This window comes from Dinoponera quadriceps, unplaced genomic scaffold, assembly GCF_001313825.1.
Source record: "Dinoponera quadriceps isolate SergipeBrazil2010 unplaced genomic scaffold, ASM131382v1 scaffold1769, whole genome shotgun sequence".
Classification (NCBI taxonomy): domain Eukaryota; kingdom Metazoa; phylum Arthropoda; class Insecta; order Hymenoptera; family Formicidae; genus Dinoponera; species Dinoponera quadriceps.
The window spans coordinates 286425-313474 of NW_014555826.1; the positions used below are offsets into that span (position 1 = coordinate 286425).

At 34.4% G+C, this 27050-nt stretch overlaps 9 protein-coding genes across 27 annotated transcripts in view; 5 read left to right on the plus strand and 4 right to left on the minus strand.

Moving 5' to 3' along the window:
* Positions 1 to 37: 37 nt before the first annotated feature.
* LOC106745493 (dynein light chain 4, axonemal-like) lies at positions 38 to 1125 on the minus strand. The gene is made up of 2 exons (XM_014621152.1): positions 980 to 1125; positions 38 to 506 (listed from the first exon to the last, which is right to left on the minus strand). The coding sequence occupies exons 1-2, from the start codon at positions 1037 to 1039 to the stop codon at positions 258 to 260; spliced, it is 309 nt and encodes a 102-aa protein (XP_014476638.1). The 5' UTR covers positions 1040 to 1125; the 3' UTR covers positions 38 to 257.
* Positions 1126 to 1182: 57 nt separating this feature from the next.
* On the plus strand, positions 1183 to 3950 carry LOC106745488 (probable cytosolic Fe-S cluster assembly factor CPIJ010948). Of its 7 annotated transcripts, none has more exons than XM_014621135.1 (8): positions 1183 to 1395; positions 1739 to 1837; positions 1912 to 2007; positions 2087 to 2239; positions 2424 to 2694; positions 2780 to 3028; positions 3118 to 3495; positions 3580 to 3950. In XM_014621135.1, exons 2-8 carry the CDS (start codon positions 1772 to 1774, stop codon positions 3819 to 3821), a joined length of 1455 nt encoding a protein of 484 aa, XP_014476621.1. In that variant the 5' UTR covers positions 1183 to 1395; positions 1739 to 1771; the 3' UTR covers positions 3822 to 3950. The 7 variants fall into 7 exon arrangements, with proteins under 7 accessions (XP_014476621.1, XP_014476624.1, XP_014476622.1 ...); XM_014621138.1 differs by having other exon boundaries at positions 1183 to 1360; positions 1734 to 1837; XM_014621136.1 differs by having other exon boundaries at positions 1183 to 1360.
* LOC106745492 (josephin-2) lies at positions 3881 to 10508 on the minus strand. 4 transcript variants are annotated; one of them, XM_014621148.1, is made up of 5 exons: positions 10492 to 10508; positions 6110 to 6253; positions 5414 to 5628; positions 5142 to 5322; positions 3881 to 5055 (listed from the first exon to the last, which is right to left on the minus strand). In XM_014621148.1, exons 2-5 carry the CDS (start codon positions 6185 to 6187, stop codon positions 4801 to 4803), a joined length of 729 nt encoding a protein of 242 aa, XP_014476634.1. In that variant the 5' UTR covers positions 6188 to 6253; positions 10492 to 10508; the 3' UTR covers positions 3881 to 4800. The 4 variants fall into 4 exon arrangements, with proteins under 4 accessions (XP_014476634.1, XP_014476635.1, XP_014476636.1 ...); XM_014621149.1 differs by lacking the exon at positions 10492 to 10508 and having other exon boundaries at positions 6110 to 6286; XM_014621150.1 differs by lacking the exon at positions 10492 to 10508 and having other exon boundaries at positions 5825 to 6197.
* Positions 6673 to 10048, plus strand: LOC106745491 (transcription factor A, mitochondrial). 3 transcript variants are annotated; one of them, XM_014621145.1, is made up of 7 exons: positions 6673 to 6688; positions 6941 to 7096; positions 7398 to 7761; positions 7868 to 7966; positions 8707 to 9100; positions 9168 to 9307; positions 9829 to 10048. In XM_014621145.1, the coding sequence occupies exons 2-5, from the start codon at positions 7035 to 7037 to the stop codon at positions 8935 to 8937; spliced, it is 756 nt and encodes a 251-aa protein (XP_014476631.1). In that variant the 5' UTR covers positions 6673 to 6688; positions 6941 to 7034; the 3' UTR covers positions 8938 to 9100; positions 9168 to 9307; positions 9829 to 10048. The 3 variants fall into 3 exon arrangements, with proteins under 3 accessions (XP_014476631.1, XP_014476632.1, XP_014476630.1); XM_014621146.1 differs by having other exon boundaries at positions 9168 to 9299; XM_014621144.1 differs by having other exon boundaries at positions 9168 to 9391; positions 9829 to 9957.
* Positions 10509 to 10625: 117 nt separating the features above from the next.
* LOC106745489 lies at positions 10626 to 13063 on the plus strand. 2 transcript variants are annotated; one of them, XM_014621143.1, is made up of 5 exons: positions 10626 to 10707; positions 10915 to 11036; positions 11172 to 11285; positions 12014 to 12336; positions 12411 to 13063. In XM_014621143.1, the coding sequence occupies exons 2-5, from the start codon at positions 10922 to 10924 to the stop codon at positions 12666 to 12668; spliced, it is 810 nt and encodes a 269-aa protein (XP_014476629.1). In that variant the 5' UTR covers positions 10626 to 10707; positions 10915 to 10921; the 3' UTR covers positions 12669 to 13063. The 2 variants fall into 2 exon arrangements, with proteins under 2 accessions (XP_014476629.1, XP_014476628.1); XM_014621142.1 differs by lacking the exon at positions 10626 to 10707 and having other exon boundaries at positions 10714 to 11036.
* Positions 13064 to 13433: 370 nt separating this feature from the next.
* Positions 13434 to 14934, plus strand: LOC106745483 (sulfiredoxin-1). Its single transcript, XM_014621121.1, has 2 exons — positions 13434 to 13945; positions 14122 to 14934. Exons 1-2 carry the CDS (start codon positions 13735 to 13737, stop codon positions 14268 to 14270), a joined length of 360 nt encoding a protein of 119 aa, XP_014476607.1. The 5' UTR covers positions 13434 to 13734; the 3' UTR covers positions 14271 to 14934.
* A 451-nt stretch (positions 14935 to 15385) lies between these two features.
* LOC106745500 (cyclic AMP-dependent transcription factor ATF-6 alpha) lies at positions 15386 to 22700 on the minus strand. Of its 3 annotated transcripts, none has more exons than XM_014621169.1 (9): positions 22439 to 22700; positions 19607 to 19785; positions 18957 to 19139; positions 18718 to 18887; positions 18110 to 18305; positions 17432 to 17997; positions 17175 to 17323; positions 16370 to 16962; positions 15386 to 15902 (listed from the first exon to the last, which is right to left on the minus strand). In XM_014621169.1, the coding sequence occupies exons 2-9, from the start codon at positions 19698 to 19700 to the stop codon at positions 15568 to 15570; spliced, it is 2286 nt and encodes a 761-aa protein (XP_014476655.1). In that variant the 5' UTR covers positions 19701 to 19785; positions 22439 to 22700; the 3' UTR covers positions 15386 to 15567. The 3 variants fall into 3 exon arrangements, with proteins under 3 accessions (XP_014476655.1, XP_014476653.1, XP_014476654.1); XM_014621167.1 differs by having other exon boundaries at positions 22353 to 22700; XM_014621168.1 differs by lacking the exon at positions 22439 to 22700 and adding an exon at positions 19938 to 20023.
* On the plus strand, positions 20028 to 22364 carry LOC106745501 (histone deacetylase 3). The gene has a single exon (XM_014621170.1). The coding sequence runs from the start codon at positions 20436 to 20438 to the stop codon at positions 21735 to 21737; it is 1302 nt and encodes a 433-aa protein (XP_014476656.1). The 5' UTR covers positions 20028 to 20435; the 3' UTR covers positions 21738 to 22364.
* Positions 22701 to 23809: 1109 nt separating the features above from the next.
* LOC106745485 (cytospin-A-like) overlaps positions 23810 to 27050 on the minus strand; it is a 47369-nt gene continuing 44128 nt past the window's right edge. For all 5 annotated transcript variants that reach the window (XM_014621123.1, XM_014621124.1, XM_014621126.1 and 2 more), the window contains 4 exons: positions 26619 to 26822; positions 26192 to 26365; positions 25742 to 26124; positions 23810 to 25167 (listed from right to left, as the gene is read on the minus strand). In XM_014621123.1, coding sequence (XP_014476609.1) covers positions 25078 to 25167; positions 25742 to 26124; positions 26192 to 26365; positions 26619 to 26822 — 851 coding nt within the window. In that variant the 3' untranslated portion in view covers positions 23810 to 25077. The remainder of the gene's footprint in view (positions 25168 to 25741; positions 26125 to 26191; positions 26366 to 26618; positions 26823 to 27050) is intronic.

Sequence of the window (27050 nt, forward strand, 5' to 3'; positions counted from 1 at the left end):
TATATATATATATATATAAATTGGATTATTTGTTTGGTTTTGCTGATAATTACATTTAATTATGACAACATAAAACGTTTAAATTAAACACATATTGGACCCACGTTTATAAGACATTGACATATTCCCTATTCTTCTCCTTATATATCATGTGACTTATAATACATATAATATTGTAAATTCATTTGACATATATTCACAAGAAAATAATTTTACACATACAATCTGTTACATTCATTTCAATAGCCAAAGCTGCACTATGCAGATTTCCATATGCATATTGCTAAATTGCCGGCACAGTACATATACAGAAGGTGTTTCAATTGATAAGTGATTTCAAAACCATAGCCTTCTCCAACGACAGTATGCCATGATGCACCAAATTTCTTGTCCATGGTTTCCTTAATCATTCGAGAAACACTCTCATAGTTGTCTGCATACTTCTCAGCCGCAGTCACACATAATTCCATTGCCTCTTGTTTCATCTCATCAGACATATCACATTTCTGTCAACAAATATAAGGAAGTACATGATTAAAAAGCAATCCTTGGAAATAATTCACTAGCTTGAACAATTGATACATAGATATTTATTTTTAAATAATTCTTGTATTAATTGATAATCGACATAGAGATTTATTTAATGTTTTTGAAATTATATCCATACAACAATAACATAGATTAATAAAAGAGATACATAAGATTGTAACAATAAATTCTTTAAATAGAATCAAAAATTTTACTTAATGTACATGAGCAAAGTACCTTGCATATAATTTCTACATTTCGCTACATATTTTATCAAATGAAATTTTACAATACATTTTTTTTTATGCAGTATATATTTTTAATTAGAAAAACCGATCACACTGACGTAAAGCAAACGCGTAGCAAAGCTTATTGATCAAATACTATTCGCGTTTGTTTTACGCAGCGAATTCCAATAGAATAAATAGCGCGCGAAGAGCATTTTACTTACTCTACAAAGAGGATAGGTATGGAGAATTTTTATAACATCGTCTTTCCTCACTTCGGTCATTATTATAAATTTGTGAGTAAATCGTGCCCCTAATAATGCTAATACGACCACTCGCACAACGGTACGGTTGCGGCTTCTCAGGCGCAAGTCAGTGAATCATGTGGCGAGGGAAACACGTTGTCATGATCGTAAATACTTCGTTCCAGCACCTTGTCGTGGCGCGCGAGCTGAGTAATTTCTTTATTCAGCGGAAGTAAAGTTGAATTGTTCTAAAAAAATCCAAATTTAAACAAAAGATCAATATTTTTACACGTATCAAGATATAGACGTGTGGAAGAAAGCTCGGGTATTCACTTGAATAAAGAGAAAGTAAAATAAACGGTTGAGTATAGTGGTTTATTGTACTAGATTGATTGGCAAGTTCTTTATCCTTTTTATCACGTGAATTATTCTTGATATATTATTTTTAACTCAAACGTATATACAAATTGCAGTACAAAAGATTTGTAATATGAATTTATAGAAATGTTGATAGTTTGATAGTCCATCTAGAAGTGTGGTGATGAGGTTAGTTTTTCTTGATATTGTGACATTAACGTTTATTGTTCAATAATCTAAGAAAAAGTTATATTTATACAATTTATAGTAAATAATGACAGTTTATATTAATAAGAAAATTTAGAAGATTGTGATGGATGTGAGGAAACTTTAATATCTATTTTTCTATTTATTTTTTCTATTTTTGTTGTATAAGAACAGAAAATAGTTGGTCATAAAGCAAATTTGGTAAAAATGGCATCGAGATTCAGTGGAGCATTACAGATTACCAATTTGGATGACTTTATCACTCCATCGCAGGTATGATGATAATATTCATTCTGAATTAATCGCAATTTGATTTTTATGCTTTACTTTAAATTGTATTTTTCTAGGAATGCATTAAGCCAATAGAAATGAAGTCAAGCGGAAGTAAAACTGGTTCTAAAATAAAGATACAATCAGACAATGCATATTCAGCAATCAGTGAAGTAAATTATCACAATATATTCACATACTTTATTGAAACATGTTTAAAACTGTTTCAGTAAATTTTATTTTACAATATAGATTGGACAGCCTGAGAAGTTGCAAAAGGTCGAGATCACACTTGCAGACTGTCTAGCATGCAGTGGTTGCATTACATCTGCTGAGAGTGTGCTAGTTACTCAACAAAGTCGAGAGGAACTACTCAGAGTATTTCAAGAAAAAGTAGCCCAACAGGTAATAAATTTTAATATATAATAAAGATTTTTAAATATTATATAAATATGATTAGTGCGGAAACATATCTCTAATATTCATATATATCCTATATATTCATATAGTCTACTATTATTAGATATATAAAACTACATAAAATATGTAGTATATATATATAAAATTGTGGTATCTTTTATTCTTTCAGAATGTTGGAAATACAGATTCAAAATATATAGTAGTAAGCTTATCAGTGCAACCTGTATTATCATTGGCGCAACGTTATGAACTTACACCAGAACAAGCTCTCTGTAAACTGGCAGGTTTTTTTTATCGATTGGGAGCTGATACGGTATTAGACATGACCATGGCCGATGATTTTGCTTTATTAGAAGCAGCCAAAGAATTTGTCGAGCGTTATAAAGCCAATAAGGAGGGGGCGAAAGATCAATTACCAATGTTATCATCTTCTTGTCCAGGTAAACAAATAATTTAAAGAAGACATAAGACATTGCAAGTTGATTGTTCCTCAAGTTTACAAATTTTCAATTTTCTGCATCGCAGGTTGGGTATGTTACGCTGAGAAAACTCATGGAAATTTTATATTGCCATACATAAGCATCACAAAATCACCTCAACAAATTATGGGATCTTTAGTAAAGTATCACTTAGCCGAGATTATGGGTCTTTCGCCAGAACAAGTGTATCATGTGACTGTAATGCCTTGTTATGATAAGAAGTTGGAAGCTTCTAGAGAAGACTTTTATAATCAGCAAAAGGAGACGAGGGACGTAGATTGTGTTATAACATCAAGTGTGTACATATTTACTTATTCACCAAATCATTCGGAGATTAACTAGATTTAAATATAGAAATTACGATTTACGCTGTGCATCTTTCAGTTGAACTGGAACAGATGCTCAATGAAGATGGTTTAATATTAAATGAGATAGATGAAGGTGAAATCAAACAACCATTCGGTTCCTATGGGAAAGAAATTGAGAATAGATTGTGGGGTCACAGTGGATCGGGGTCAGGTGGTTACGCAGACTTCATTTTTCGTTATGCAGCGAAGAATCTTTTCGACGAGGAAAGTGTCACGGTGGATTTCAAAAATCTTAGAAATCCCGATTTCCAAGAAGCGGAGTTGAAGAGAAACGATCAAGTGCTGTTGAAATTCGCCATTATCAATGGGTTTAGGAATATCCAAAATATAGTTCAAAAAATGAAAAGACGTAAATGCGTTTACGACTATGTGGAAATTATGGCATGCCCGTGTGGTAATTATCGTTTCATTAAAAATAATGTATTATAATCGGGTGTGCAAATGATTAAGACAAACGTTTTAATGCAATTATTGCTAGGTTGCTTAAACGGTGGAGCCCAAGTAAGACCCGAAGGAAACGTGCAACCTCGAGAACTCGCATCGACGTTAGAAAATATGTACCATAAACTTCCATCGAGTAATCCCGAGGAAAATAAAGTGATACGGAACTTGTACAAAACTTGGCTAGGAGGAGAACATACGGACAAAGTTAGCGCGTATTTCAGTACGCAGTATCACGAAATACAAAAGATGAATACAGCGCTCGCGATAAAATGGTAATACGCAATAATGACATTATAGATATCGTTATCATTTATATGGGATGTACATACATTAGGTATAGTGAATCGTTCTTTTTATTCTTGTGGCTGTACAATAACAAAAATAAATAAATTATTGCTAATTATACTTACTTGCTGCTTACTTAAATTCATGACTTAAATATATGTTCATACACCAGATATATGTTCATAGACCAGCATATCGATGATAAAAATAAACTTTACGCTCTTATGATATAAACACACAATAATACTTAAATATAAATTTTATACATACAAATTACATATATGAAATAAATTATAAGCGTTTTCATTGCGTGAAAGAATTAATTGCACCTAAGGTATCGTAACAATTTTGTATTACAAGTGTCTGTTTATTTACACAAGCCTTTTAAAATGACAGATATGATTATCACAATAAATAATATCACGTACATGTACATGTATATATTCTTTCACGACGTAAATACTCTTTCACATGGGTAGCTGCTGTTTCTTAAATACGAATTATCCTCTTACACATGTTGGTTTTAATAAAGCGATGTTTTCATCCTGAATAAATACAACGTTACATTCTCTTACGCTATTTCTTAGATTGCATCGTTACCCACAAGGTGTTGCACACTATATGTAGTGTATCCAGTGTGGTATGTGCCATTACAAGTGGGCCCCTTCTCACACAAGAGAGGATATACATTAATAATAAAAAAAATGTCTTGCTTGTGTTAACATGTAGATATGAGTGGAAATATTCTTGTAGAATATTCTTTCTTGTAGTGAGATACTCAGTTAGACACTTATTACGTGCAATTTCCATTATTTCCTTCTCTCTTTTTCTCTCTTTCTCTCTGGTCTTCGCTCTCTTTATTTTCATAATTCTGGGTCTTCTATGTCAATCAAGGTCGCTCCCACTCAAATTCGTAACAAAGCAATAAATAAATAAACAATTAAATGGATCATGCGTATAATGGCCCCAATTATCTAGAATTTTTGTTATCTAGAAATTCCTCGTTCTCATTCATCTCTTTGGATTCTGACTTCTTCAAATCTATATCAGGATATCCGTCTTCGATATATCTAATCGAATCGTGATCTGTGTTATTGTCATCTTTATTTTCACTTGTATCTATCAACCATCCTTGGTTGTTGTCAATCTCTCTAGATACAACAAGGAATAACTCTTTCTCCTTACTATCTATCTGGTCCTTTAGATATATGAGTAAATCGTTGTCCTAATATGAGAAAAGACACAAAATAGTGAACATCGTATAAGTCTGTGTGAAAATATTTTTGTTTTAATACTATCACGTTTATTAACCTTTCCTATTAATTGCGGTGAATCCAGTTTTGAATCAAGATTATAAAAGGCACCGTGAATCTTTTTCAGAGCAATCCAATGACGTCGTTTCAAAGGAAGTAGCACAAAACCCAGCTTGTATTCAGTTGGGACATTAAGTATAAAACCCTCGATGTTGTCTAAGCGAAGACACTTGGGGTCTCTAAAATAGAAGCAGACATTATTAGTAATATCCCAGTTTGCAATTGTAATAAAATAATCACAATTTTGCTAATGTATCCAGGCGTACAGACCTACGTTTGTCGAACCATACAGCTTCACGTCCCCTTTTTTGGAGAGCAGCCATGATAACATTAATATCATAGTTTCCAAGTCCTAGTAGTGATTTATGAGGATTAATCCAAACATCGGGACTTAAACTATAACAGATTTGGTCTAATTCTTGCTTGCTAAATCCACGCTCTTGAAACAAGTTGTTTAGCGCGTGTAAAGCACAAAGCTCCTTCACCTACAATTCGATTTACAATCTTTATAAAATTGACAGATCAATTTAGAAAAACATTGATTTCAAGATTCTACAAATATGAGTTTTTAAACATTCATGTTCTGTCAACGAGTACTTCGTCTTGTGCTGAGTTTACTTTCTGTGTAATGCAAGTGCATAAAGACAATCTATACCGAATGCGATAACATTATCGAATTACTTGTCGCTCATGATATATGGGACCAGTCATATCAGTCGCTGTGGTCGCAACCATTGCAGCTACATAATTTTCCCCCAAATCTGTGCGGATACGCGATTAATCGGCCGGCACTATTTGTGTGTATATGGGAACTCTCCGAAAAATATTTAACCGAAGATCGACATTAGCGAGCCGCTTAGCTCGAGTCGTCGACAGTGTTTCAACAACTCACGACTACCCTGTTATGACAGCGATTTCATGCGCAATGACGCGATACGCGTCATTCGAATTTGAAAAGACGCATACGAGAATCGTGTGAGAGCAGTGGTTGAAAGTAATCCGTGACAACAGTCCTAATTGGTATGACCACTGCGTTGAAGTCATCGACGGTCGAAAATAGTGATGGCATTCTTATGATGGAAACCCGAAATTGATTATCTTGAAGGCCACCTGCGGCGAAAACGTAAATTTAATAGGGGCTGCCAACATCGAGAAAGACCAATTCTTCGGATTAGGGTCACTAGGTATTATTTGTGGAATGAATGCGTCGTGTCTAGCTATTCTTATATCGTGGTTTAGAATTGCGTCTGATTTGTTAATCAAAATTGTTGAAAAGTTGAAAAACTTAAGAAAATTTTAAAATTGTTTAAAAGTGTATGAAACCTTAAATATAATTTAAAAGTTAAAGTATTAGTTAAATAGTTAAATAAAGCTAATAATAATAAAATAAATAAAGTTAATAAATTTAATAAAAAACAGAATTAGATAAAGTGCAGGTTAAATAATGCGATAGAAAGTTAAATAATAAAAAAGTAATTTTGGACTCTTTCAGATCTAATAATGACCTAAAAATATACACCAATTAGGAAGTCGATTCCACAAAACGTAATGAGAATTACATAAATGAGCGAGTTTACGAGAATATTTATAATTTCAATGGTCAATATCTAGTGAATTTGTTTATTTTTATAATTCTCATTACATTTTGAGATACACAATCGACCCCCCCTGATCATGAATCACTAATCACTTTAAAGAGTTCTCTGTACTGCCGAGTGTAGCACTTTTAAAGTAACAGAAATTGATCTTGAGTCGAAGGTCTTTAATAACGCATTATCAATGATTGTATAAAAATAGAGAATCGGCGGAAGAACATCGGTTTGCTTGGATAACTCACGTACGGAGTCGACGCGTGGTTTGTATTATAAACTTAGCGTGGTACTTGCATACTATGAACATGGCGACTTGGAGGTTATTGTCTCCTAATGGTCCGGTTAATATTTTGTGTACGAGGTATAGTATTTTTAGTTTTTCATAACTGATTATTTAAATTCAAAATAAATTTGCCAAATAGCTTTTGAACATCGTAGGACACTATATTAATTCAGAACAATCGTGACAAAATTTTTTCATATGCGCGATGCTGTAATTAAAAAATTATTTTACCAAAATTTCATATTAAAATTAATGTAATTGTTTATAATCTAATGATTAATAACATAAACAATTTTCGTGATTTTTCTTTACATCATTTTTACAAAAGTAGTTTACTATCAATACTATAAATAATGAAGCTTGATTTTTCTATCCACAGGAAATTAGCCACAATAAAAAGTGGACCTAAACTTAAACATGACGTAGAAAAAACTATTTTACCACAAAAACCAAAGAAACCACTAAATGCATATTTGCTATATTTTCAATCTATAAAAAGTAAATGGCAACAAGAACATCCAGATATTAAGTATATAGAACTTGTTAAAAAAATATCTCAGGAATGGACAAAAGTTGATCTAACAATAAAGCAGCAACTTCAAAAGCAACATGAGGATGAATTCGCTATATACAAACAAAAATTAGATGCCTACAATAATTCTCTAACTAAGGAACAAAGAATATTAATAATAGATGAATTAAAGAAAAAGAAAAACACTTCGGAAAAAAACCAAACCAAAAAAGTACATATATATATATACATATATATATACACATACACAAATATTTCTATATTGGACTATTCAAACCAAGTTATGTGAATTTAATATTGATTTATTTTCCTAACAGAAGCTTATGGAACTTGGTAAACCAAAACGACCATTAAGTGCTTATTTCATATTTATGATGAATAAGAAGGCTGACAAAGATTCAACAATATCACAAAAGGTGATTTCTTAGTGTTCTCAGTTATTTATTCTTGGTTACAATATCTAAAATTAATAGTATTTAAAGTTATGTGTAGGAAAGAAAAGTATATAGTTAAATATTAAATTTTAACATATTAATTCCTCATATATTAAAATTTATTTGTTCATACAATAATATACCCAGCTAACCATTTGCTTGCAAATTGTTAACAACCAAGCAGCAGTTTCATATCGAGTGAGGCTGCCAAACCTCAGGCCTATCATACCCTCATTCAATTCTTGTTTTGGCGACAGAGTGTGCTGACAGGCATTGCGAGTAAATTGGCAGTAGAAACTGCACAGAGTCTACTGTCAAATTGTGCCCAACAAGGTTTACTTGACTTCTGCAGTTCAATTCTGCTGTCAGATTACTATGACTTTGCTACATTTTTGCTATCAATCTGTTTGCATTGCCTGTCATCAGGCTCTGTTGCAATTTCTGGTAGCACTTTGGTAACATAATCTGATAGAATATAACTTGTTAGATTTGTTGCCTTATTGCTATTAAAAATTTGTAATAGGCTCTGCTTGAAATTTGTTTGCGCAGGTTTGGCCAATTTGGGTATAATTATTGAGGCATTGAAAAAGACTCAATTAAGGATATTTAAATAGCATATATATTTATTTATTTATTTGTTTATTTATTTATATTTATTTATCTTTGGAAACAATGTCATGAATATATAACATATGTTTATATATATATATATATATTTCTAGGAATGGGTAAAAAATATTTCTAATGAATGGAATAATATGACAACAAAAGATAAAGATAAATATTACACTGAAGCAAAGCAATTACAAGAAAAATACAACAGTGAATTGAAAAAATGGGTGGAAGATATGATTAAATCAGGTCACTCTGATCTGCTAAACTCACATCATCTGCTAAACTCACTCGACACCAAATCTAAACGCAATGACAGTGTTAATAAACATAAAGAATAGGATTCAGAGTGCCCCAACCAATCTAATGCGAAAACCACTGAATCTATTACTACAGATTTTTCAAATATTAAAGCCCAAAACAAACAAAGCAACAATATTAAAACAGGTTGGGGCACTGATGCTATCAGTTTTGCAGGAGGAGATGTTACTCTTGCTCATAATGGTAATAAGATAATTTTATTGAGTTGAAAACAGTATGTAAGATCTCATAAATAGTTGAATATATTTAGTTTCAGATCAGCAGCATGAATCTAAAAGAAGTTTTACACTTGATAATGGCAAAAACGATTTACAGATCTTCAAATATTCAAAAAATGAGGCGAAAAGTGTGTTGATAAACAACAGTAAATCAACACAACCTGGTATATATGTAAGGATACATAAATATTTTACCTCTGTATTGAAGATGTTTTCATTAATATTGAAAAAAATCAATGTTAAGAATTGGAAGATGGTAAGAGAATATGCATTTATTGGCATAAGTGCAATTCTGATAACGATATATTGTGTTTTAAGTCTTATGTATAAGTAATTATTGCTTCCGTTATATACCAGAGTTATTGGTAATTTGCATTTTTATTTTCATGTATTATATATAACTCCTAACCAATGTTTATCTCTTCACTTTAGATAATGTTTATTTAATCTTTATTATGTTTCTTAACTTGTAACCTATGTTTTATTTCTGTAATAAATTTATCTAACTATTATTTATTACTTCTGTAAGATATTCCTTGATTATAAGTTTTAATTGACTAAGTTATTCTTAGTTCAAGATTATGAATGGAAGTAAACATTACATATCAATATTTTAAATATTATTCTAAAAACTTATGTAGTACATATGTTAATAATATTATCTTATTTATACCCCCCTTTTTTTTTTTATAGAAAAACTAACACGAATGGACTATCATAATTGATGGCAAGGAGATGCATCTGGTGGCTCTTTAAACTATCACCTTTTATATGATTGAGATATTTCTGATGTCAGTAACTCAATGAATTTTTTTAAAACTATCAATTATTCTATCAGATTTATTTATATCTGTTTCCTTCACTTATATGTATGATTGCATTGCATTTTGAAATTATAAATTTCCTCAATGCATTTACAATTTAAACAATAATCTTCCAAACTGATATCCTTTGTAGCTTTATCTTCTCTTAAAAAAAATATAATTTTTATTGTATTTAATATTTAGATTTTTTATGTAAAAAAAGAACTTGAGACTTATGTATAAATATAAACACACGTATTATCACTATATATTATTACTTTCGTTGTGTACTAATAGAACACCGGAAGTCGATAAAGTTGTATGCGCAGGCTAAATTTGTCTTGTACGCTTTTGTACTGGAAGCATTCTATTTTTATTTTTTATCACATACTGAAAAAAGTTGGAACGATGCATTCTATACGAAGCAAAACGAACTTAGCCATATTTAATGATTGTTTTCAGTGTGACAAAGCGATCAATGAACGGTCAGTGATTATTGGTTTTTATAGTTAGATCCTTCAATTTAGACCAATGACGTTGATGAATTACTCACTGTTGTTTCCTGAACACAGCCATGGGTGCGTCCAGGCTACAATCGCTCAATCATTGAGCGCTCGATTCTTGCATCTGATTGGTGCATATTTTTTAAAGAGTATGCCAATCACGTCGCTTCCTAAAAGTTTATTGGCTGTCACGTTACTTCTTGTCGCACGGCAAGCGTTTCCGCGTTTTGTGTGCAGGAGCCATAATACCATGATCATACTTTGAGGTTAATACATTTTCTCTTAGGATTGAGAACATCTGTTGAACATATAATATTTTACAAATGGGATTTTATCCATGTCGCAAATGCTAGTACTTCTATTTTATTCTGTTTGCTAATCCCCTGTGAATATTTAATTCAGTTATAAGTGCATATACATTATAAATAAAAATCGTTGCGTATTATTATTGACGTGTATCTAATGGAATCAAGTACACCAATGGATGATGTAAGTGCCAGAAGAGAAGCGAGGAGACGGAGAATCTTGGAAAACTCGGAAAGTCGTTTACGCAAGATTACATCAAGATGCGGTCCAGGTTCAGGTGAAACCAAAGGTAAATGTAACCATGTACATTTGACGCAAGATACTACCGCGTCTTGGTGAAATGTTTGGGGAACATATAATTCACAATTAAATGACTATGTGATAAAAAAACCTGCATGTTAATAATCGATGTGTATTTAATCAGATCTAGTGGATGAAACAAACATCAAAAGAGCAACAAGAAGACAGACAGGTTTAGAAGACTTGGAGGATTGTTTGCATACGAATGCTGTGAGACAAAATCCAGATGAAAACAAAGGTAAGTACAATAAATTAATTAAGTAGATTTATACAAAATCTGATATTATGTGAATCTTAAGTGATTTTGAAGGCGTGGTAGATAATCTCTTTAAATATCTATATCTATGATATATGTGTAAGTAAATTAGAAAAATTAGATTTTCTATGATATTGTGGAAAATATTTTGAATATATAATTAATAATGAGAGAATACTTGGTCAAAGTTCTTTTGAATTCTTTTGAATTAATTTGATGTATATATTATCTTTATCTCTAGTTCATGTATATATTATCTTTAGTGCAAGTCATTGTATTGTTTTATACATAGGAAGAAGAACATTATTTTCAATATTCAATTATTATGAAAAACCAAGTTAGACTTATCTGTCTCATATTAGTGATAGTAGAAAACTATACTACACTTTGATATAACATAAAGGCCTATATTCTGAACTTTCTTTTATCGATAAAAATATCTCTAAAAATGGCTTAGAAATCATCTGATTGACTAATAAGCCACATTTAAGGCACTTTTATCGATAAAAGAGTTAAAAATGTGAACCATAGTATATTTTGGAAATAAAATTTTTTCAATTTTTAGATTTGTGCTTACTAGGTGGTTTTTAAATATTTTTATAAATATTATTTTTTGTTTTTACTAATAAAATAACTTTAATGTTAACACTGTGTTAACATTGTATAAATAGATGCTAAGCTTAGATTAATAAGTTTGAAAATGATTTCAGAAGATAATAAACCTCAAGCGAAAAATGATGGCGTTAAATCAAGTTTGGAAGAATATACTAACAAAAATGGTGTATGTAATATTGAAAACAATAGACATTTGCACCATTATTCAATATTTAATGAAAATAAACGTGAAGAATTGGATGAAAGATTTTCAAATGATATCGACGATAGAAATACATGGCCTTTGGACCAAGTATTTGACGAGAAAACATATGACGAGAAATCATGTACATATTTATCATATCCTATAAATCTCATTATACTAGCCGCGATTGTCAATATTTTGCTAGTGCTAAAACTGGACGATTGGTTTGGGAAGGTAAGCTTTTTTAATAATTTGTCAAAATATATTTAGTGTATAATTTATATATAACGTACGTTTAATGCTTACAGGCAGTTTTCATACCTTATTTATTACTGATGATGGGACGCCTGTGCAATTTCGAAAAACTGCAGGAAACAAAGTGTAGCACTTTAATTAGTGTACTCAGTACTGTGATATTATGGAAAGTCAAACCCAGCTTGACTTGTAAATTAAAAGTTTTATTCATATTGTTTAGCGTAATAATTAATGATTTTTGTTTGTATACGTTCAGTTTTGTGCTAATGCACTATTTTATTTCTACTTGTATCATTATTACCATTTCGTAACATATAATTCGTAATAATTGAAAAAATCGATCGGAGCTATACATTGCTATTTTTGCACAATATGCTCGTTGCCATATATACCGTCGGTGATATAAGACACTTTGAATATTTTAAGTACCTTGAAACAGATTATTATAAGATTAACAGACAAATTATAAGATTAACTGATGTTCACGGCACCATGCGAACATGCGTCAATGCTAAAATTGAAATAAGTTTCCAAATAAAAACTAAAATTCACGTATTATATCTTCAGCATTTTCTGTCGTGACTTTGCTGAGTGGAAATTTATTTGCATAAATATCATATCGAAAAAGCATTTATAAAATTCTCCCAGGAATGTATGTAATATAAAATAAGTCTTATATAAAGATCAAGATTTCTTTTGTGATGCATATTGTCGATATTTTGAAGATATTTGACTGAATCCTGTACCTCTTCTATGCTAATATTAAAAATCTATCCTGTAGTTTTAGACGTCTTTCCATAAAATATAGAAAAAAATAAAATTGATCGTTTCAGTAATTTCATCATGTAGTCAATACTCTTTTGAGAGAAAATATATGCGTAAAAAATTAAACACTAAAGATAAACTATACTCTGAATCTTATAGAGCTGTTATTGTATATAGCCTATCTAGTTTCAAAAGATATTTTATATATAAGAATATTTTTAATAAATGATTGGATATATATATATATAACTTTTAATTTATATATATATATATAATTTATTTATATATATAACTTTTAATATATATATATCCACTACTTCGTATATTCTTTTTCTCTCAAATGATAAGCTGAAAACGCCCTAGAAAAAAGGAAATTAATTATTAAAATTGTATCAGTCAGAAAACCGGTAAACGAAGATATATATGTACGGTAGTGAGAGAAATAGTGGGATTACTTGACCGCTTTCTGACGTAATCACGCGCAAACAGCTATCGGTTCAGTACATTCCTCGGAGCGCAACCAACGCAACTTTTTGAGATGCCAACAGGTGTTAACGTACAGTTAATGCGCATGTAAAATTGCAGTGTGATTTTAACGAAACTACCGTAAAAATGTTGCGTAGAGGCGCGTGCCAAATAGCCACTTCGATACATTCGAGCGTTAACGCAGAAGTGCACGAAATTCCGATGAATGTGCTTATCAGGCCATTCCTGCCCGAGGTAAACGAAGAGAAAGTTCAAAGTTTAATGAGTGCATTGATAAACGTCGAAACAGAACACACGGTACCGCCCATCGATGTCTTATGGATTAAAGGAACGGAAGGTAACGGAATTTATAAAAAAAACAGTAGCTTCTAGCTTTTCGTGCAGTAATTTTTATGCTTATATCTGTGAACATACGTGTTAGTTTCTAAATCTGTAAGTATGTATACACAAGTAAATTAAATAATCGTCATGCATAGTCATGCGAAAAAGATAATTATGACTGATTGTATTTAGGTGGCGACTATTATTATTCTTTTGGTGGTTGTCATCGTTATGCTGCTCATCAACGTTTAGGTAAAGAGTGCATTAAAGCCAAAATCATACAATCGACATTAACAGATTTACGATGTTATCTGGGAAATTCTACTCCGGATTTGAAATGACTTATGAATGCATTATCGACATTTATTGTGTGACACGCGTATATCTTACATATTATGCACAAGCGTAAAGTTTGTAATTATAAATATATGCTATATTTATATAATATATACGTGTATTGTAAACATTATATATATATTATATAAATATTTATATAAGTAAATATTCACACCATATATTACTACTCATATAGAAATTGAAGGAATAAAACTTAAGATAGCTTTCTAACTTATTACCGTATGCTGCAATATGAATGTTTATATAAAAAATTGTATGTTAGTGTCGTCCACAAGATGTCAAATAATTATTTTTTCTTCTCAATTTTTACTGAATTTCTTTTTTCTATTCCTTATATTTACCTTATGGGGTGGGCAAACATTTGTCATTACGTGCATTTCCATGCGTCCCTATTATGTACTGCCGTCTTACTGGTAGACATATTGGAATTTATTCCGGATTAAACTACTGGTCTTAATGGAGTTATCAGAATAATTTTAAGTTTGAATATTTTACGCAACATTCTACAGTCATTGTAACAATTTTGTAACAATGAGTAAGATGCATTACGTTATAATAGAATATAATGTGCGTTTATTGTACAGCTTAAATTTACTTTATAGTGCTTAATGCATTCTGTTCTAGTGTCGATCTCAAAATTTGGTATAATCAACTATAATTTACAGTTAAATATCACGATTTGTCGTTATCGGCGTTATTCATAAAGATGAACTATTATAAAACCATGTTATCAAAATTTATTCAACCTAATAATAGTCGAGGATTGTAAATTAATGAAATGCTATATACTAATATTTATATAAAAACGTATAAGACATACATTGTTATATATTCTACACTGTGTATATAATCCTTTAGATCTTTCATGTTATCCTCGTATATTTTAATTTTTTCTTATTCCTAATTATATTTTCTTATATGTATGCTATATATATCTATGAAAATGTAATTGCACTCTTCGATTTCCTTTATATTTTTATGAAACACACATGATATTTATAATTAATATATAGTAATATATTAATAATATATTACAATTATCATGTCATACGTTCCATAAAAAATTTATATAAATATTTATATGTGTATACATTATATATATATATATATATATAATTTATATTTATATATATATAACTTGTAAATGCACTAATCGGTCATTTTCAATGTAATGTATACTCGAATAGTTTACATTAATATCATTAATACTTTTTGGCCGTTCTAAATCCTGCGTAGCTAGTTCTCTATAAAGTTACAGAATATCATGACTTTCTCTATTTCCTAAAAATTTTCCTTATATACGTAAATAGCATTTTTATTACCAAAATCCCTAACATTTTTATCTTCGTACTTATCTTCGAAGTTTTTCCCATACAAAGCTTTTCGATTGGCTTCCTTTATAAAATATGGTTTGTGATTTCTAATATTTCTTATATTAGCCGTGGACGAATTGACTATATCTTCCACAGAGTGAGATCGATTCGATTGACTTGCAGACTTGTTATCTCGCAAATGGACAGGTATGATGGACTGTTGTAAATGTAACAGTTGTGTGTTTGTTACTTCACAGTCAATTTGCATCATAGTTACATGATCAGGTGGTGTCGTAAACGTACCTAAAAGGAAAATTTTGCTTATAATATGCGAAAAATATTATTGGTATTATTATCCTTGAAAAATATGGGTATTTACTCAAAAATCTTGTAAAAAAATTCAATTCGAGGATTCTCTAAGAACCTTTTGGTTTTTAATGTAAACAATTCTTTCGAGAATTTGAGATTTTTTTCAGAGAGCAAACACCCTGCGTACACAATATTATGTATACCGGATTAATATTATTCCTCAAACGCATTTATTATTCATATAACATTACCAGAATTGGGTAAAATAACTTAAATTGGAATTATGTGAGACTACACACACACACACACACACACACACACACACATATATATATACACACAATTCAATTATAACTTTAATACATTAATTTACTTTTAACTTAATTAAATTAATTATATTACTCATTAATTTCTAACTTAACTTCAAGAAAGAAATTAGTTTACTTAATCCTAAATATTACCTTTTATAGATACAGCAGGCAAAACTAAAGACATCTTAGGTCTAGCTGTATCATTCGTCCGGGAAGCTGGCAATAGTAAATGTTTACCAGTAAACCAGACAACATAAAAGGTATCATCTTTTCTTCCCAAAGCTTCAAATAGAGAAGCATGTTCACTCAATATCGGTGAAAACACTTGAACTGCATTACTCGTTGCAGTAGGAACATCGATCATTTTGTGCATAGTTTTTATTTTTTTATCCTGTGATAAATATAGCTTTCTCTTTGTTTTTCCTTCTAACGGCAAGCTGGTCGACAATAGGAACTTTGGTTTTGTCGATGTAGTCCAATTATCTCGATCGGATTCACCATCAATCCAACGTCTCAACTCGCTATCTAAACGTATCGACTCGCTTTGATTAATATTCGGACATACCGGTTGATCCACAGGCATGTTTTTATTAAAACTTTCTTCGATTTCATCTCTCATGTCATTATTGTTTTCATTTACTGTCCAGAGCAATGTTCTACTATGTTTTATCTCGTCAATGTCTGACACAGATATTGGTGCTTTATTAAACAAAGTTTTAAAATTTACATTCCATGAAAGAATCCTTGAATAGAAACAAAACAGCACGCTTTATTTTCGTACTTGTGGAATATAGTATGCACGCACAATAATCCGCTCAATTTGAAAATCCAAAATGTTTTTAGAACAAAAATAATTCTTGAGATGAATTGTGTGCGTGGAAATAATACTAGTAGCGGTTCAATTCGCATTAGTTTAAAATCAGCACGCAAATATAAACAATACGGAAGCACTTACCCTAAAACATTGAAGTTGACAGATATCATGCAAAGTATGGCGAAAAGAGCAATGCCCTTCCGATTACGATTTAAAATTCCAACTTTTCTTTTATTAAACATAGCGCCGTTTTCTATATTTATCAGCTTCTGTTTCAGACGAATATTTTCCTAAAATGAAAATTATACAAGTATATAATAATATTATCTTGAGAAACAACTTAGATCACCCTTTAGAAATGTCTGAAAAGCAACACGAAAAAACAATAGATTAATTACCAATTTTAGATTCTCATTTTCTTCCTTCAACTCAGACAATTGCTTCTCCAGAGAATGCACGTATTCCTTCTTCTTTTTCCGCGAAAGACAGGCAGATTCCCTGTTTTTTATCATCCTTTGTTGTCTCTTCAATGCTTGCATGGATTCATTTTCTATTTTATTTCCCGACAAACCTAGATCTGTTTCCTTCTTTACAATTAACGGAGCACAATCTGTTTCATTTTTCTGTACTATAAACGGCGCGCAATTTATCGACTCATTTTTTATAACAATATCGTCAAATGTTATAGGTTCACTCTTTATGTAGACAGGGGCATTCACCAACGAATTGATTTCTTGGAAAAGGTTTGGTATAGTGTTTACTACTTTTACATCTTGCGATAATTGAAGTGCTCTATTCGTTTTTGTACTGGTTGTGTCTATATTTAAAGAATTTAATGTACTAATTTGTCCAATTGTTGACAAGGTCTGTATTTCTGAAGTATGCATTTCTTGCTGCAAATCCGTATTTTGTACGAATGCAGTACCATTTGGTGTATGAAGAATAATAGCATTTTGGAGTTTATCTGTAAACATTAAATATATGTACATATAGATGTACATATACAATGTAATTGAATGTATAAATAATATAGTAATAACTATTTATCTACATAATAATATGTCTTTCATAAAAACCTTTTGTATTGGCTAGTGGAATGTGAACACGTTTAATAGAATCTGTTTTCTGATGAATATCCTTTTTATGATTTATATTTCGTTCATTAGCAGGTAAAATGTTTGCTGGTTTTATGAGGTTCGACACATTAAGAAATGATTGAGGTGATTGTATTAATGGAGATTGAGGTGAGGTTGGTGGAGTTTGTAGAATAATCTGGAAGCAAAGTTATAAATGTAACACGGGCTCTTTCTCAATATCATGTATTATGAGACTTAATAATTTTCAGTTACTTTTTACAAGAGTCTGACTATTCATATAAGACTAAAAAAAGAGTATTGCGTTTACTCTCAACTTGAAAGAAAATAACATATTAACACACTTTTGGCCGCTGGTATAGTACTAAGCTTCATGTGCTACATCAGTAGCTGTGAATGTGTCAAAATTTTTTATGAGTTATTATCAATGTTAGTCAATTTAGGAAACCTATTTTGTTATTAATTATTAATATAGGAAACCTATTTTGTTATTAATTTTAGCATCACTTATTTTGCGACTAACATACTTTATATTCTTCATACTTATTTGATTCTCAAAATAACTATATAGTATATCACATATGGTATACCTTATCCACATTTTGCATTAGACAATTTTTTAACATTTCGGATCTCCAATCTGAAGCAGTGGAATCTGAAGAATCATTAAGACTATCCGGTGATGTCAAGAATTGTGAATATGGACTCTGAGGCTCCACTTTAATATTTTCATTTTTTATTTCATTTATTTCATTTAATTCTACAAATTAAAACAATTATATACACATAAGAATAAACAATTTCTAACAGTTTATAGTCTGATACATACCTGAATAATTGTTTATAGGATAGGATTGTAATTCATTAAAAGCCAATAATAATGAGTCGAATGGATTAATGTCTTCTCTCACTTTGCCTGATATTTGTTCTCTTCCTTCTTGTATTGAAATATCAGGTATATCTTGTTTGATGTTTGATATGTCTTCCGCACTAAGCGAATGAAACTCAAGTTCTGTAAATAAAATATTCTGATAATTATCTTTAATACATATTTAATAACAAAACAAATTTATTAACTTTATACTATATAATGCACGATAACAGTTAGAACTTAGTTGTCATTGTTTCACGATTTACTTAAAACAAAGGAGATACAGAAATAGAATTTCCCAATTTAACATAACCTATATAACTATAATACTAATTAACCTAACCACAATATCATTTTTAACTATTATTTTCTTGAGCACTATATATTAATTTTTCTAAATTATTCCTGATAGGAGAACAATAAATAAATAATAAAAAAGAAGAATAATAAAGTACAATACTTTTCCAATAAAATTTTCTCAGCACGAGGCACTAAGATACATGTTTGGTGTACTCTATCTTGAAGATATTTGAATGCTTCATATATATATAAATGCTGTATATATATATATATATGTATATATATATATACATAATATTTAATAATACCTCGAGGTGTAAGATTCGAAAATACTTCGTCGCCCCAAGAATCAAGACTCATTAATATTTCTTCGTTGTTAATACCGCTTGACGAGAGCATCATTGAACAATGCAAACGTCCTTACGACGAAAAGTTCAGAGTAAAGTGAATCACTGCCACGACGAGTGCTACATGTGTTGTAGCGAGGCTATAAAAAAACATAATATACAAATATATAAATATAAACAAATATACTTGCACGTAGTAGGAAAGCCTGTTAGAGCAGGCCGGACAATAGGTTCGTTCTTTTTAGCTGCACTACTGAACTGATTCAATAAGTTGAAGTAAGAAAACAAATACTTGTCTCATTTCAACTTATTGCACCAGTTCAGCGGTGCAACTAAAAAGAACAGGCCACTAAGGCAGCCAATTCATGTCAACTGTTGCACTGAATACCCGTGAACGCATAGAGATACGTGAACGTGACCAGTTTCATTTTGGTCTACACTTTCTGAATTCGTACAGATAGTTCAGCTAAAACGAACGAACGTAGGGGGTTCTGATGCAGCGGTGTTACTTGTGAAACCGTGCGTGGAGCCAAACGGAAGAACGAAGCCGCCTATCGCGAAGTCTCGCGAATGACGCGGGCTGTCAGTTAACTTAAACAACATCAACCGGCAAATAACTCTCGCGCGCGACTGATATCGTTGAAATGTGAATCCCGGTGCTTCACGGTGTACAACGTCTCGCCTGGACGGGTAAATATGCGGTTCCTCTTTCCATCCTCCACGAGGAACAAAAGCGTCTAACCTCGACGTGCGTTCAACGAGAACGACTTGTTCGGGCTAACCTCACATCATGGGTTACAACAAGAAGGTGTCGTACTTCTACAACCCGGACGTGGGGAACTTCCACTACGGGCCGGGTCACCCGATGAAGCCCCATCGGTTGTCCGTGATCCACAGTCTTGTGCTGAACTACGGTCTCCACAAGAAGATGCAGATCTACCGTCCGTACCGCGCGAGCACCCACGACATGTGCCGCTTCCACTCGGAGGAATACGTGGAGTTTCTGCAGCGGGTGACGCCGCAGAATCTGCAGGGCTACACCAAGTACCTGAGCCACTTCAACGTGGGGGACGACTGTCCGGTGTTCGAGGGCCTGTTCGACTTCTGCTCCATGTACACCGGCGCATCCCTGGAAGGCGCCACCAAGCTGAACAACAACTGCTGCGACATCGCCATCAACTGGAGCGGTGGTCTGCATCACGCCAAGAAGTTTGAGGCTTCCGGCTTCTGCTACATCAACGACATCGTCATCGCCATCCTGGAGCTGCTTAAGTATCACGCCAGGGTTCTGTACATCGACATCGACGTGCATCACGGCGACGGTGTACAGGAGGCTTTCTACCTGACCGACCGGGTGATGACTGTGTCCTTCCACAAGTATGGTAACTTTTTCTTCCCAGGCACCGGCGACATGTACGAGATCGGCGCCGAGAGCGGCCGATATTACTCGGTGAATGTGCCGTTGAAGGAGGGCATCGACGACCCGTCGTACGTCCAGGTCTTCAAGCCGGTCATCTCGCACGTGATGGAGTTCTTCCAGCCGACGGCGATCGTGCTCCAGTGCGGCGCCGATTCCCTCGCGAACGACAGGCTCGGCTGCTTCAGCCTCAGCACCAAGGGCCACGGTGACTGCGTCAAGTTCGTGAGGGACCTGAACGTGCCGTTACTGACGGTCGGCGGTGGCGGTTATACTCTGCGCAACGTCGCCCGATGCTGGACCTACGAGACCTCGCTGCTCGTCGATGAGCAGATCAGCAATGAGCTGCCGTATACGGAATACCTGGAGTACTTCGCGCCGGACTTCACGCTTCATCCGGAAGTCGTCACCAGGCAGGACAACGCCAACTCTAAGCAGTACCTCGAGGCGATCACGCGGCACGTCTGCGACAATCTCAAGATGATCCAGCACTCGCCAAGCGTGCAGATGCAGGACGTCCCATGCGACGCGCTGCCGCCGGAGGAGGAGCGGCAACCGGAACCGGATCCGGACTCCCGGCAGAACGTACAGGACACGGACAAAATCGTCGAGCCGGCGAACGAGTATTACTCCGGCGACAAAGATCAGGATAAGATGGACGCGAGCGACACGTGATGACGAGAGAGCGACGCCACTGTGCTTTCGTCAGAGGTGGCTAAACTGTTAGACGCAATCTTGTTCGGCCGACACACGTTTTACGGTTAATCACTCGACTGAGAGTCTCGGGAGTAGCGACCTCCCCGAGGCTTCTTCTATACATATGTACCAGATAAGACAATGTACTGACTATTAGGCGCACGCAGAAAAACGTGAGCGATCAGCGAATTAACTGATCGTCACAGTCGACGGTTCTCTTTGCGGTAAAAGAATAATAGATTGTGGAGGCTCAATTTGCTTACTGCTCGTGTTTCTCTATGTGCCGCAGCCCTCAGGCTGGATCTACAATAGGTGTAATAAACCTTGAGTCTTTTTCGTAAATATTAAATCGTGACGTGATTTCTGGCAAGAAGCATTTCCAACACTATCGCCACAATTCCTCAGATTTAAGCGTTATTATGTTACGCCTTTTATTGGGAATTACGTTATATTTGATCGCTTGGAGCAAAAGGTTCGTTATATCTATTGTAGATCCGGACGCAATGAACCGTTCAACCTGACTTGACAAGTCTGTAAATACAATACAATGTACATACAAATTGAGATCCGATTTATGGCAATAATAAAGCATACATTTTTATATTAGCACTGTGGTCGCGTTCTTCAACGTGCAAAAGACGCTGAGCAAACGCGCGTGGATCTCAGGTGAGCTTGTTTACCCGATACGGATGTCAGGAAGAGGAAGCAACTTCTCTTGAGCGACACTGTAACTGCCACGCGATAATCTTCATCGGTTACTTCAATTCTTGATTAAAATTCGAATTACCACGATCGAGACAGATAAATACATGCAATTCGCGATGCGTACATTTGTCAATTCACTTCATTGGCTGCCCACCTTGAGGATAGGTTTTAATCAACATGCCGTTTTTCGATAAGAGCTAGAAGTTTATTGGCTACCGCGTGAACTTGCGGCAAACGTTGCCGCGTCCTGTGGGCAGAAGCCATAACATCTTAAATTTTTCATATTATCGACCTCGCTTTAGTGTCGGTCTATAATAAGTATTTTAAGGCTTAAGGTTTAAAATACCGATTATAGACCGACACTTAGGCTAAATCTACAATAGAATTTTAAGCCTTAAGAAATTGACCAATCACAACTGATTATTCTTCTAATTCGATTGTGATTGGTCAATTTCTTAAGGCTTAACCACCTATTGCAGACTAGGAATTACGGAATTTAACGTATAAGACAATTTCACTGTTTAGTAACTTCCGGTCTATAAATTTGTTCTTAAACTTGTGTTAAATCAACTTAAATGATAATTGCAATAAGTTTTACTTGTATTTCGGCTAAATAGAAATGTTCACGTTCGATACTGAGCTTGCCGCGTTTCTCTTATGCGACATGATTCCTTTGCCCGCTTATTTCGTATTCAACGTACTCCAAATATCTATCGTTACTCACATCGCCTTCTTCCAACACTGTCAATCAGCTCTAGAAACAATTAAAATTATTTTTATCGCATTTATGAGAAAGCGTGTCGGCAATATATATCTGCATCTTTTCTTAATGCGATCATTAATTTCGAACGTACCATCATTGAGCTCGAACATACTTACAACCCGAGGCAAGTCTCGCTTGTCTTCATTGAAATCATTTTCGGCGAATCTATTTTCGAGGAAAGTACGTTGTATGTATAGCATGAAGAATCTCTAATTCATCTAGCTTTGTATTGTTACCGACACCGAGGAGTTTAGAAATTACAAATATATTACGAGGCGACTCGACATCATTTCTTGGAAATGAGTGAGAAAGTAACTTGATCGAATCCATCCAACATAGCCGAGAATTTTGATCCCGGTAGTAAACACCAACTAATAGTAATATAACACCAATGATTTAATTTCCCATTCAAACCTAATGTTTAGAGAAAAAGAAATTAAATTTTAGCGCAACAAAAAAACATTTAATAAGACGTGGCAATAGATAAAGTGGTACTCGTCATCCTTATAGCAGTCAAAATGTTAGGTAAACTGTGTTCGATATGGCGCGATAGAATCGATTTGAGTCAGCGAGACCTGAGAGATATCCGTTAGGCAAGTTTATTTATTTTACATCAGACAGCGTGTCCGTGTTGTCTATACGATAGTACAACAATGACGATGAGGACGATAGTATATCATAGCGGTGATAGAGTATAATTGTAGTAATTAGCGATAACGACAATATCTGTATCTCTGTTTTCGGGGCTATCTCGCTATATCACAGAGAACTTAACCTTCGCGCGACGTGTAAATCTGCTTCTTTTCTTCCACATCAGCGTGCAAAATATGAAATGCAAAACACGATTTTCCCTTTCTTCTTTTTTTCCCCACTTTCCAGGGGACTCTCTCTCTCTCTCTCTCTCTCTCTCTCTCTCTCTCTCTCTCTCTCNTCGGTAAGAGCGGCTAAAATACGACTAATTGCAATAAATTAGATATCTTAAATTATAAGGCGCTTCGTTCTGTACACTCTCTTTTTACGAACTTTACAAAAAAGTTTCTCGAAAAATAATACACGTACAAAAATACTCACGATACGAGGAACGCAAATACTCGATTCTTTGCAAAACGTGCAACATGAATATGTTACGATGCGGAGGCGTGGTGGGCATGTGATTTTATGTATGTGTGTGTGTACATATATATACACGTGTGTGTTGCGTCTGTCACTTCTCACACGCGCAGAGTCTTCTGTCGTTCTGCTTAGTGAAAACTATTCGCAAAGCTTGCAGTTTTCCATCTATCACCTTCCTCTCATTTTTTTTTTCGCGAGACACGCGGGAAATCCTGCTTTCTCTCCCGAAATTTATCAAGAAAAATTCACCGCTCGTGTTGCTATAAAGTGCACGCACGCGCGCGCGCGCGCGCACGATACATATATTTATATACGTATTGTATGTATTGTATGTATGTATATAAGTTTCTCAGTCTCATAGTAACAGCAATTCCATTTGGTGTTTCATCTTCGATCGAGTTCTATCTCTCTCTTTCGCTTTCTGCACGTAATCCAGCGGCCGTAGATTTTTACGATTTCGGAATTACATATGTATATATACAGCGCGTATACAAGGCAGTACGATTAGTATATAGTAGGCAGTGCGAATTCAGCGATCCCCGAGATATCTCCGGACGTTTTTGCTGCGTACTTCTCCCTTTTTCCCCGTTTTTTTCCTCTCTCGTCCTATCGAATTTAGTTGACTAGATGTTGTTGTTCTTCCCTTCGCTCGCCTCTCGCGACCCCAAGACCGTTCTGTAGATATATTATAGGTAGGACGTGCCCGACTATCAGGCGATACTGGGACGATGTCATCAGTTACGTCTCAAAGTGCTTGTAAATGCTGGTCACGTACGTCATGACTTGTTGCCAATCAGGCCGCTCGAGCTGACACATCTCGTCTATGTTCTGCGAAGAGGAAAGTTTTGTTTTTCATTCAAGTCGATTGTTCGCACACAATTGCGCGGATCTAGTCATCGGATTCTTTAACACCTCTCTTGTAAGATTCCGAAGCTCAATGTATTAATAAGGTGGAATTTAGAGTAAAGATATCAAAATTTGTAAGATTTTCCCGAATGTCGGAAAACAGATTGCGACTTAAAGTTCCTCGAGTCTGGACATCTCGGATTACTAACTGATCTAGTTCTAGTTCTCTATTTGATAAAAAATGCGGAACCAAGGAATGTCAAATAAAGAAACTCGATTTGTAAACTAAATATTATTATAAATAAGAGAAGGAAGGAATAAATCATAATAAAATAATGGAAAATACTCTGAAGGAATCGTAGAATCTATTTTTATAAATAATACTATTTATAATGAGATCAATCACGTATATATCCTTAGAAAAATGTGCCTAAACTCGATATATTGCAAATACTCTTTCATAGATATTCTAGCAGTAAAAATCGGATGTCTAATCAAAATGATGTCCAGACTCTTACTCGAGAGACTCTCTCATTGCGACCGATGATGGACTTACCAGGGTTGTCGGTATACCGACGCTCTCGGCGGCGGAGAAGGCGATCGAGAAGTTGCGCCGCTTTTCGACCGGAGTCAGAGTGTCGTACGGCACTTTGCGCGGTAGGTAAGAGTGCAAGATCGCGCACAGCGCCAAGCCATCATTCCACGAACTGCTGAAGTTGGTTATGTCGATGTTCCGGTAACCTATCGTCTTATTCTGACACCATTTGAGCAAGGCGTTGCGCTTCGAGCCTCCGTTCTTGACTAAACCGCAGAGCGGGTCCTTGCGTTCCGAGAGATCGGTCACGCTGTTCCGACGAACGAAGTCGATCGCCTTGGCGTTCAACGCGGCCGAATCCAACAGCTCGCCAGGACTCAGAACCACCGGTGATGATTTCGTCTCTGTAACGAGAACGCGAGTCGTCACAACTTCGGTCTCGCTTCATGCGAGACTTCAACTGAAAGTTACCTGACGCTGATTTCCTCGCAATTGTTGACTGTGTTTTATTGTTATTCGTCGAATTCGCCGTGCAGATTAGATTGTTGATCTGCTGCTGGTCCCTGAGGGGCGCCTTCAGGGTCATGATGTCGTTGGTTCCAATCGAATTTAGGGATGACGTGGAGCTGCTACGACTGCCAGGTCCTAAAAAATAATCGATTAGTTTCCTTTAAGTTTTTACACGCGTCAACGATCGCTTTTCATGCTTTCCGAAATTAATTTTGTAATACCCGATTTCATCGACATCGATTACCCCTTAACCTGAATGTAAGTTGCCGTCTGAAGAGAATTCAAACCGAGATTAGATCAAGGTTTAATCGACGTTGGTGAAATCAGATGCGTTAACCAATCACAGAAACAGTCAACTCGGGATTCTACAATTTCTGCACAGTCTTACCAGCTTTAGCCTGCTTCGTGGCGTTCTCGATACTCTCGATCAGACACTTGACGGAGAGCCTCGAGTCCTGTCGCGAAATGTTGGCCTTCCTACGAGCGGCCATTTCCTGCTGCACGCTCGTCAGCACGGACTGCTGGGTCTCCGTGGGCGTGCTAGCCGGTCTCGGCGGCGGTTGTTGTTGTTGAATCACGGTTTTCTGGTTAGCTGAAAGATGTCCGTTTATTCGCACGTTTGTTGGAATAAATTCCCACCTGGAATTCCCAACGTAACAGAAGCGACAAGCTGTACGTGGTCCGTACGTAGAATAAAGCACAGTCAAAGTCGGTAACTCATCAGACAAATATATCTCAAACGCGGCTTTTTGACGTTGATGGTGTTCCCAATTTAGTTTTAGAGAGAGTCACACTCTCACACAGAAATTAATTCAGTTGG

Excerpts from the sequence above, each read along its gene's own strand:
- LOC106745493 (XM_014621152.1), bottom strand. The coding sequence starts at position 1,039 with ATGACCGAAGTGAGGAAAGACGATGTTATAAAAATTCTCCATACCTAT. Across the intron at positions 507-979 it reads ATACCTATCCTCTTTGTAGA|AAATGTGATATGTCTGATGA; the intron begins GTAAGTAAAATG and ends ATTTGTTGACAG.
- LOC106745488 (XM_014621135.1), top strand. The coding sequence starts at position 1,772 with ATGGCATCGAGATTCAGTGGAGCATTACAGATTACCAATTTGGATGAC. Across the intron at positions 1,838-1,911 it reads ACTTTATCACTCCATCGCAG|GAATGCATTAAGCCAATAGA; the intron begins GTATGATGATAA and ends GTATTTTTCTAG. Across the intron at positions 2,695-2,779 it reads GTTATCATCTTCTTGTCCAG|GTTGGGTATGTTACGCTGAG; the intron begins GTAAACAAATAA and ends TCTGCATCGCAG.
- LOC106745492 (XM_014621148.1), bottom strand. The coding sequence starts at position 6,187 with ATGACTTCAACGCAGTGGTCATACCAATTAGGACTGTTGTCACGGATT. Across the intron at positions 5,629-6,109 it reads ACTGCTCTCACACGATTCTC|GTGAAGGAGCTTTGTGCTTT; the intron begins GTATGCGTCTTT and ends ATCGAATTGTAG. Across the intron at positions 5,056-5,141 it reads CACCGCAATTAATAGGAAAG|GACAACGATTTACTCATATA; the intron begins GTTAATAAACGT and ends TTCTCATATTAG.
- LOC106745491 (XM_014621145.1), top strand. The coding sequence starts at position 7,035 with ATGAACATGGCGACTTGGAGGTTATTGTCTCCTAATGGTCCGGTTAAT. Across the intron at positions 7,097-7,397 it reads GTTAATATTTTGTGTACGAG|GAAATTAGCCACAATAAAAA; the intron begins GTATAGTATTTT and ends TTCTATCCACAG. Across the intron at positions 7,762-7,867 it reads AAAAAAACCAAACCAAAAAA|AAGCTTATGGAACTTGGTAA; the intron begins GTACATATATAT and ends TTTTCCTAACAG.
- LOC106745489 (XM_014621142.1), top strand. The coding sequence starts at position 10,904 with ATGGAATCAAGTACACCAATGGATGATGTAAGTGCCAGAAGAGAAGCG. Across the intron at positions 11,037-11,171 it reads AGGTTCAGGTGAAACCAAAG|ATCTAGTGGATGAAACAAAC; the intron begins GTAAATGTAACC and ends GTATTTAATCAG. Across the intron at positions 12,337-12,410 it reads TGGACGATTGGTTTGGGAAG|GCAGTTTTCATACCTTATTT; the intron begins GTAAGCTTTTTT and ends TAATGCTTACAG.
- LOC106745483 (XM_014621121.1), top strand. The coding sequence starts at position 13,735 with ATGTTGCGTAGAGGCGCGTGCCAAATAGCCACTTCGATACATTCGAGC. Across the intron at positions 13,946-14,121 it reads ATGGATTAAAGGAACGGAAG|GTGGCGACTATTATTATTCT; the intron begins GTAACGGAATTT and ends GATTGTATTTAG.
- LOC106745500 (XM_014621169.1), bottom strand. The coding sequence starts at position 19,700 with ATGATGCTCTCGTCAAGCGGTATTAACAACGAAGAAATATTAATGAGT. Across the intron at positions 19,140-19,606 it reads TTCGAATCTTACACCTCGAG|AACTTGAGTTTCATTCGCTT; the intron begins GTATTATTAAAT and ends TTTTATTTACAG. Across the intron at positions 15,903-16,369 it reads GCCTGCTGTATCTATAAAAG|GTACGTTTACGACACCACCT; the intron begins GTAATATTTAGG and ends TTTTCCTTTTAG.
- LOC106745501 (XM_014621170.1), top strand. The coding sequence starts at position 20,436 with ATGGGTTACAACAAGAAGGTGTCGTACTTCTACAACCCGGACGTGGGG.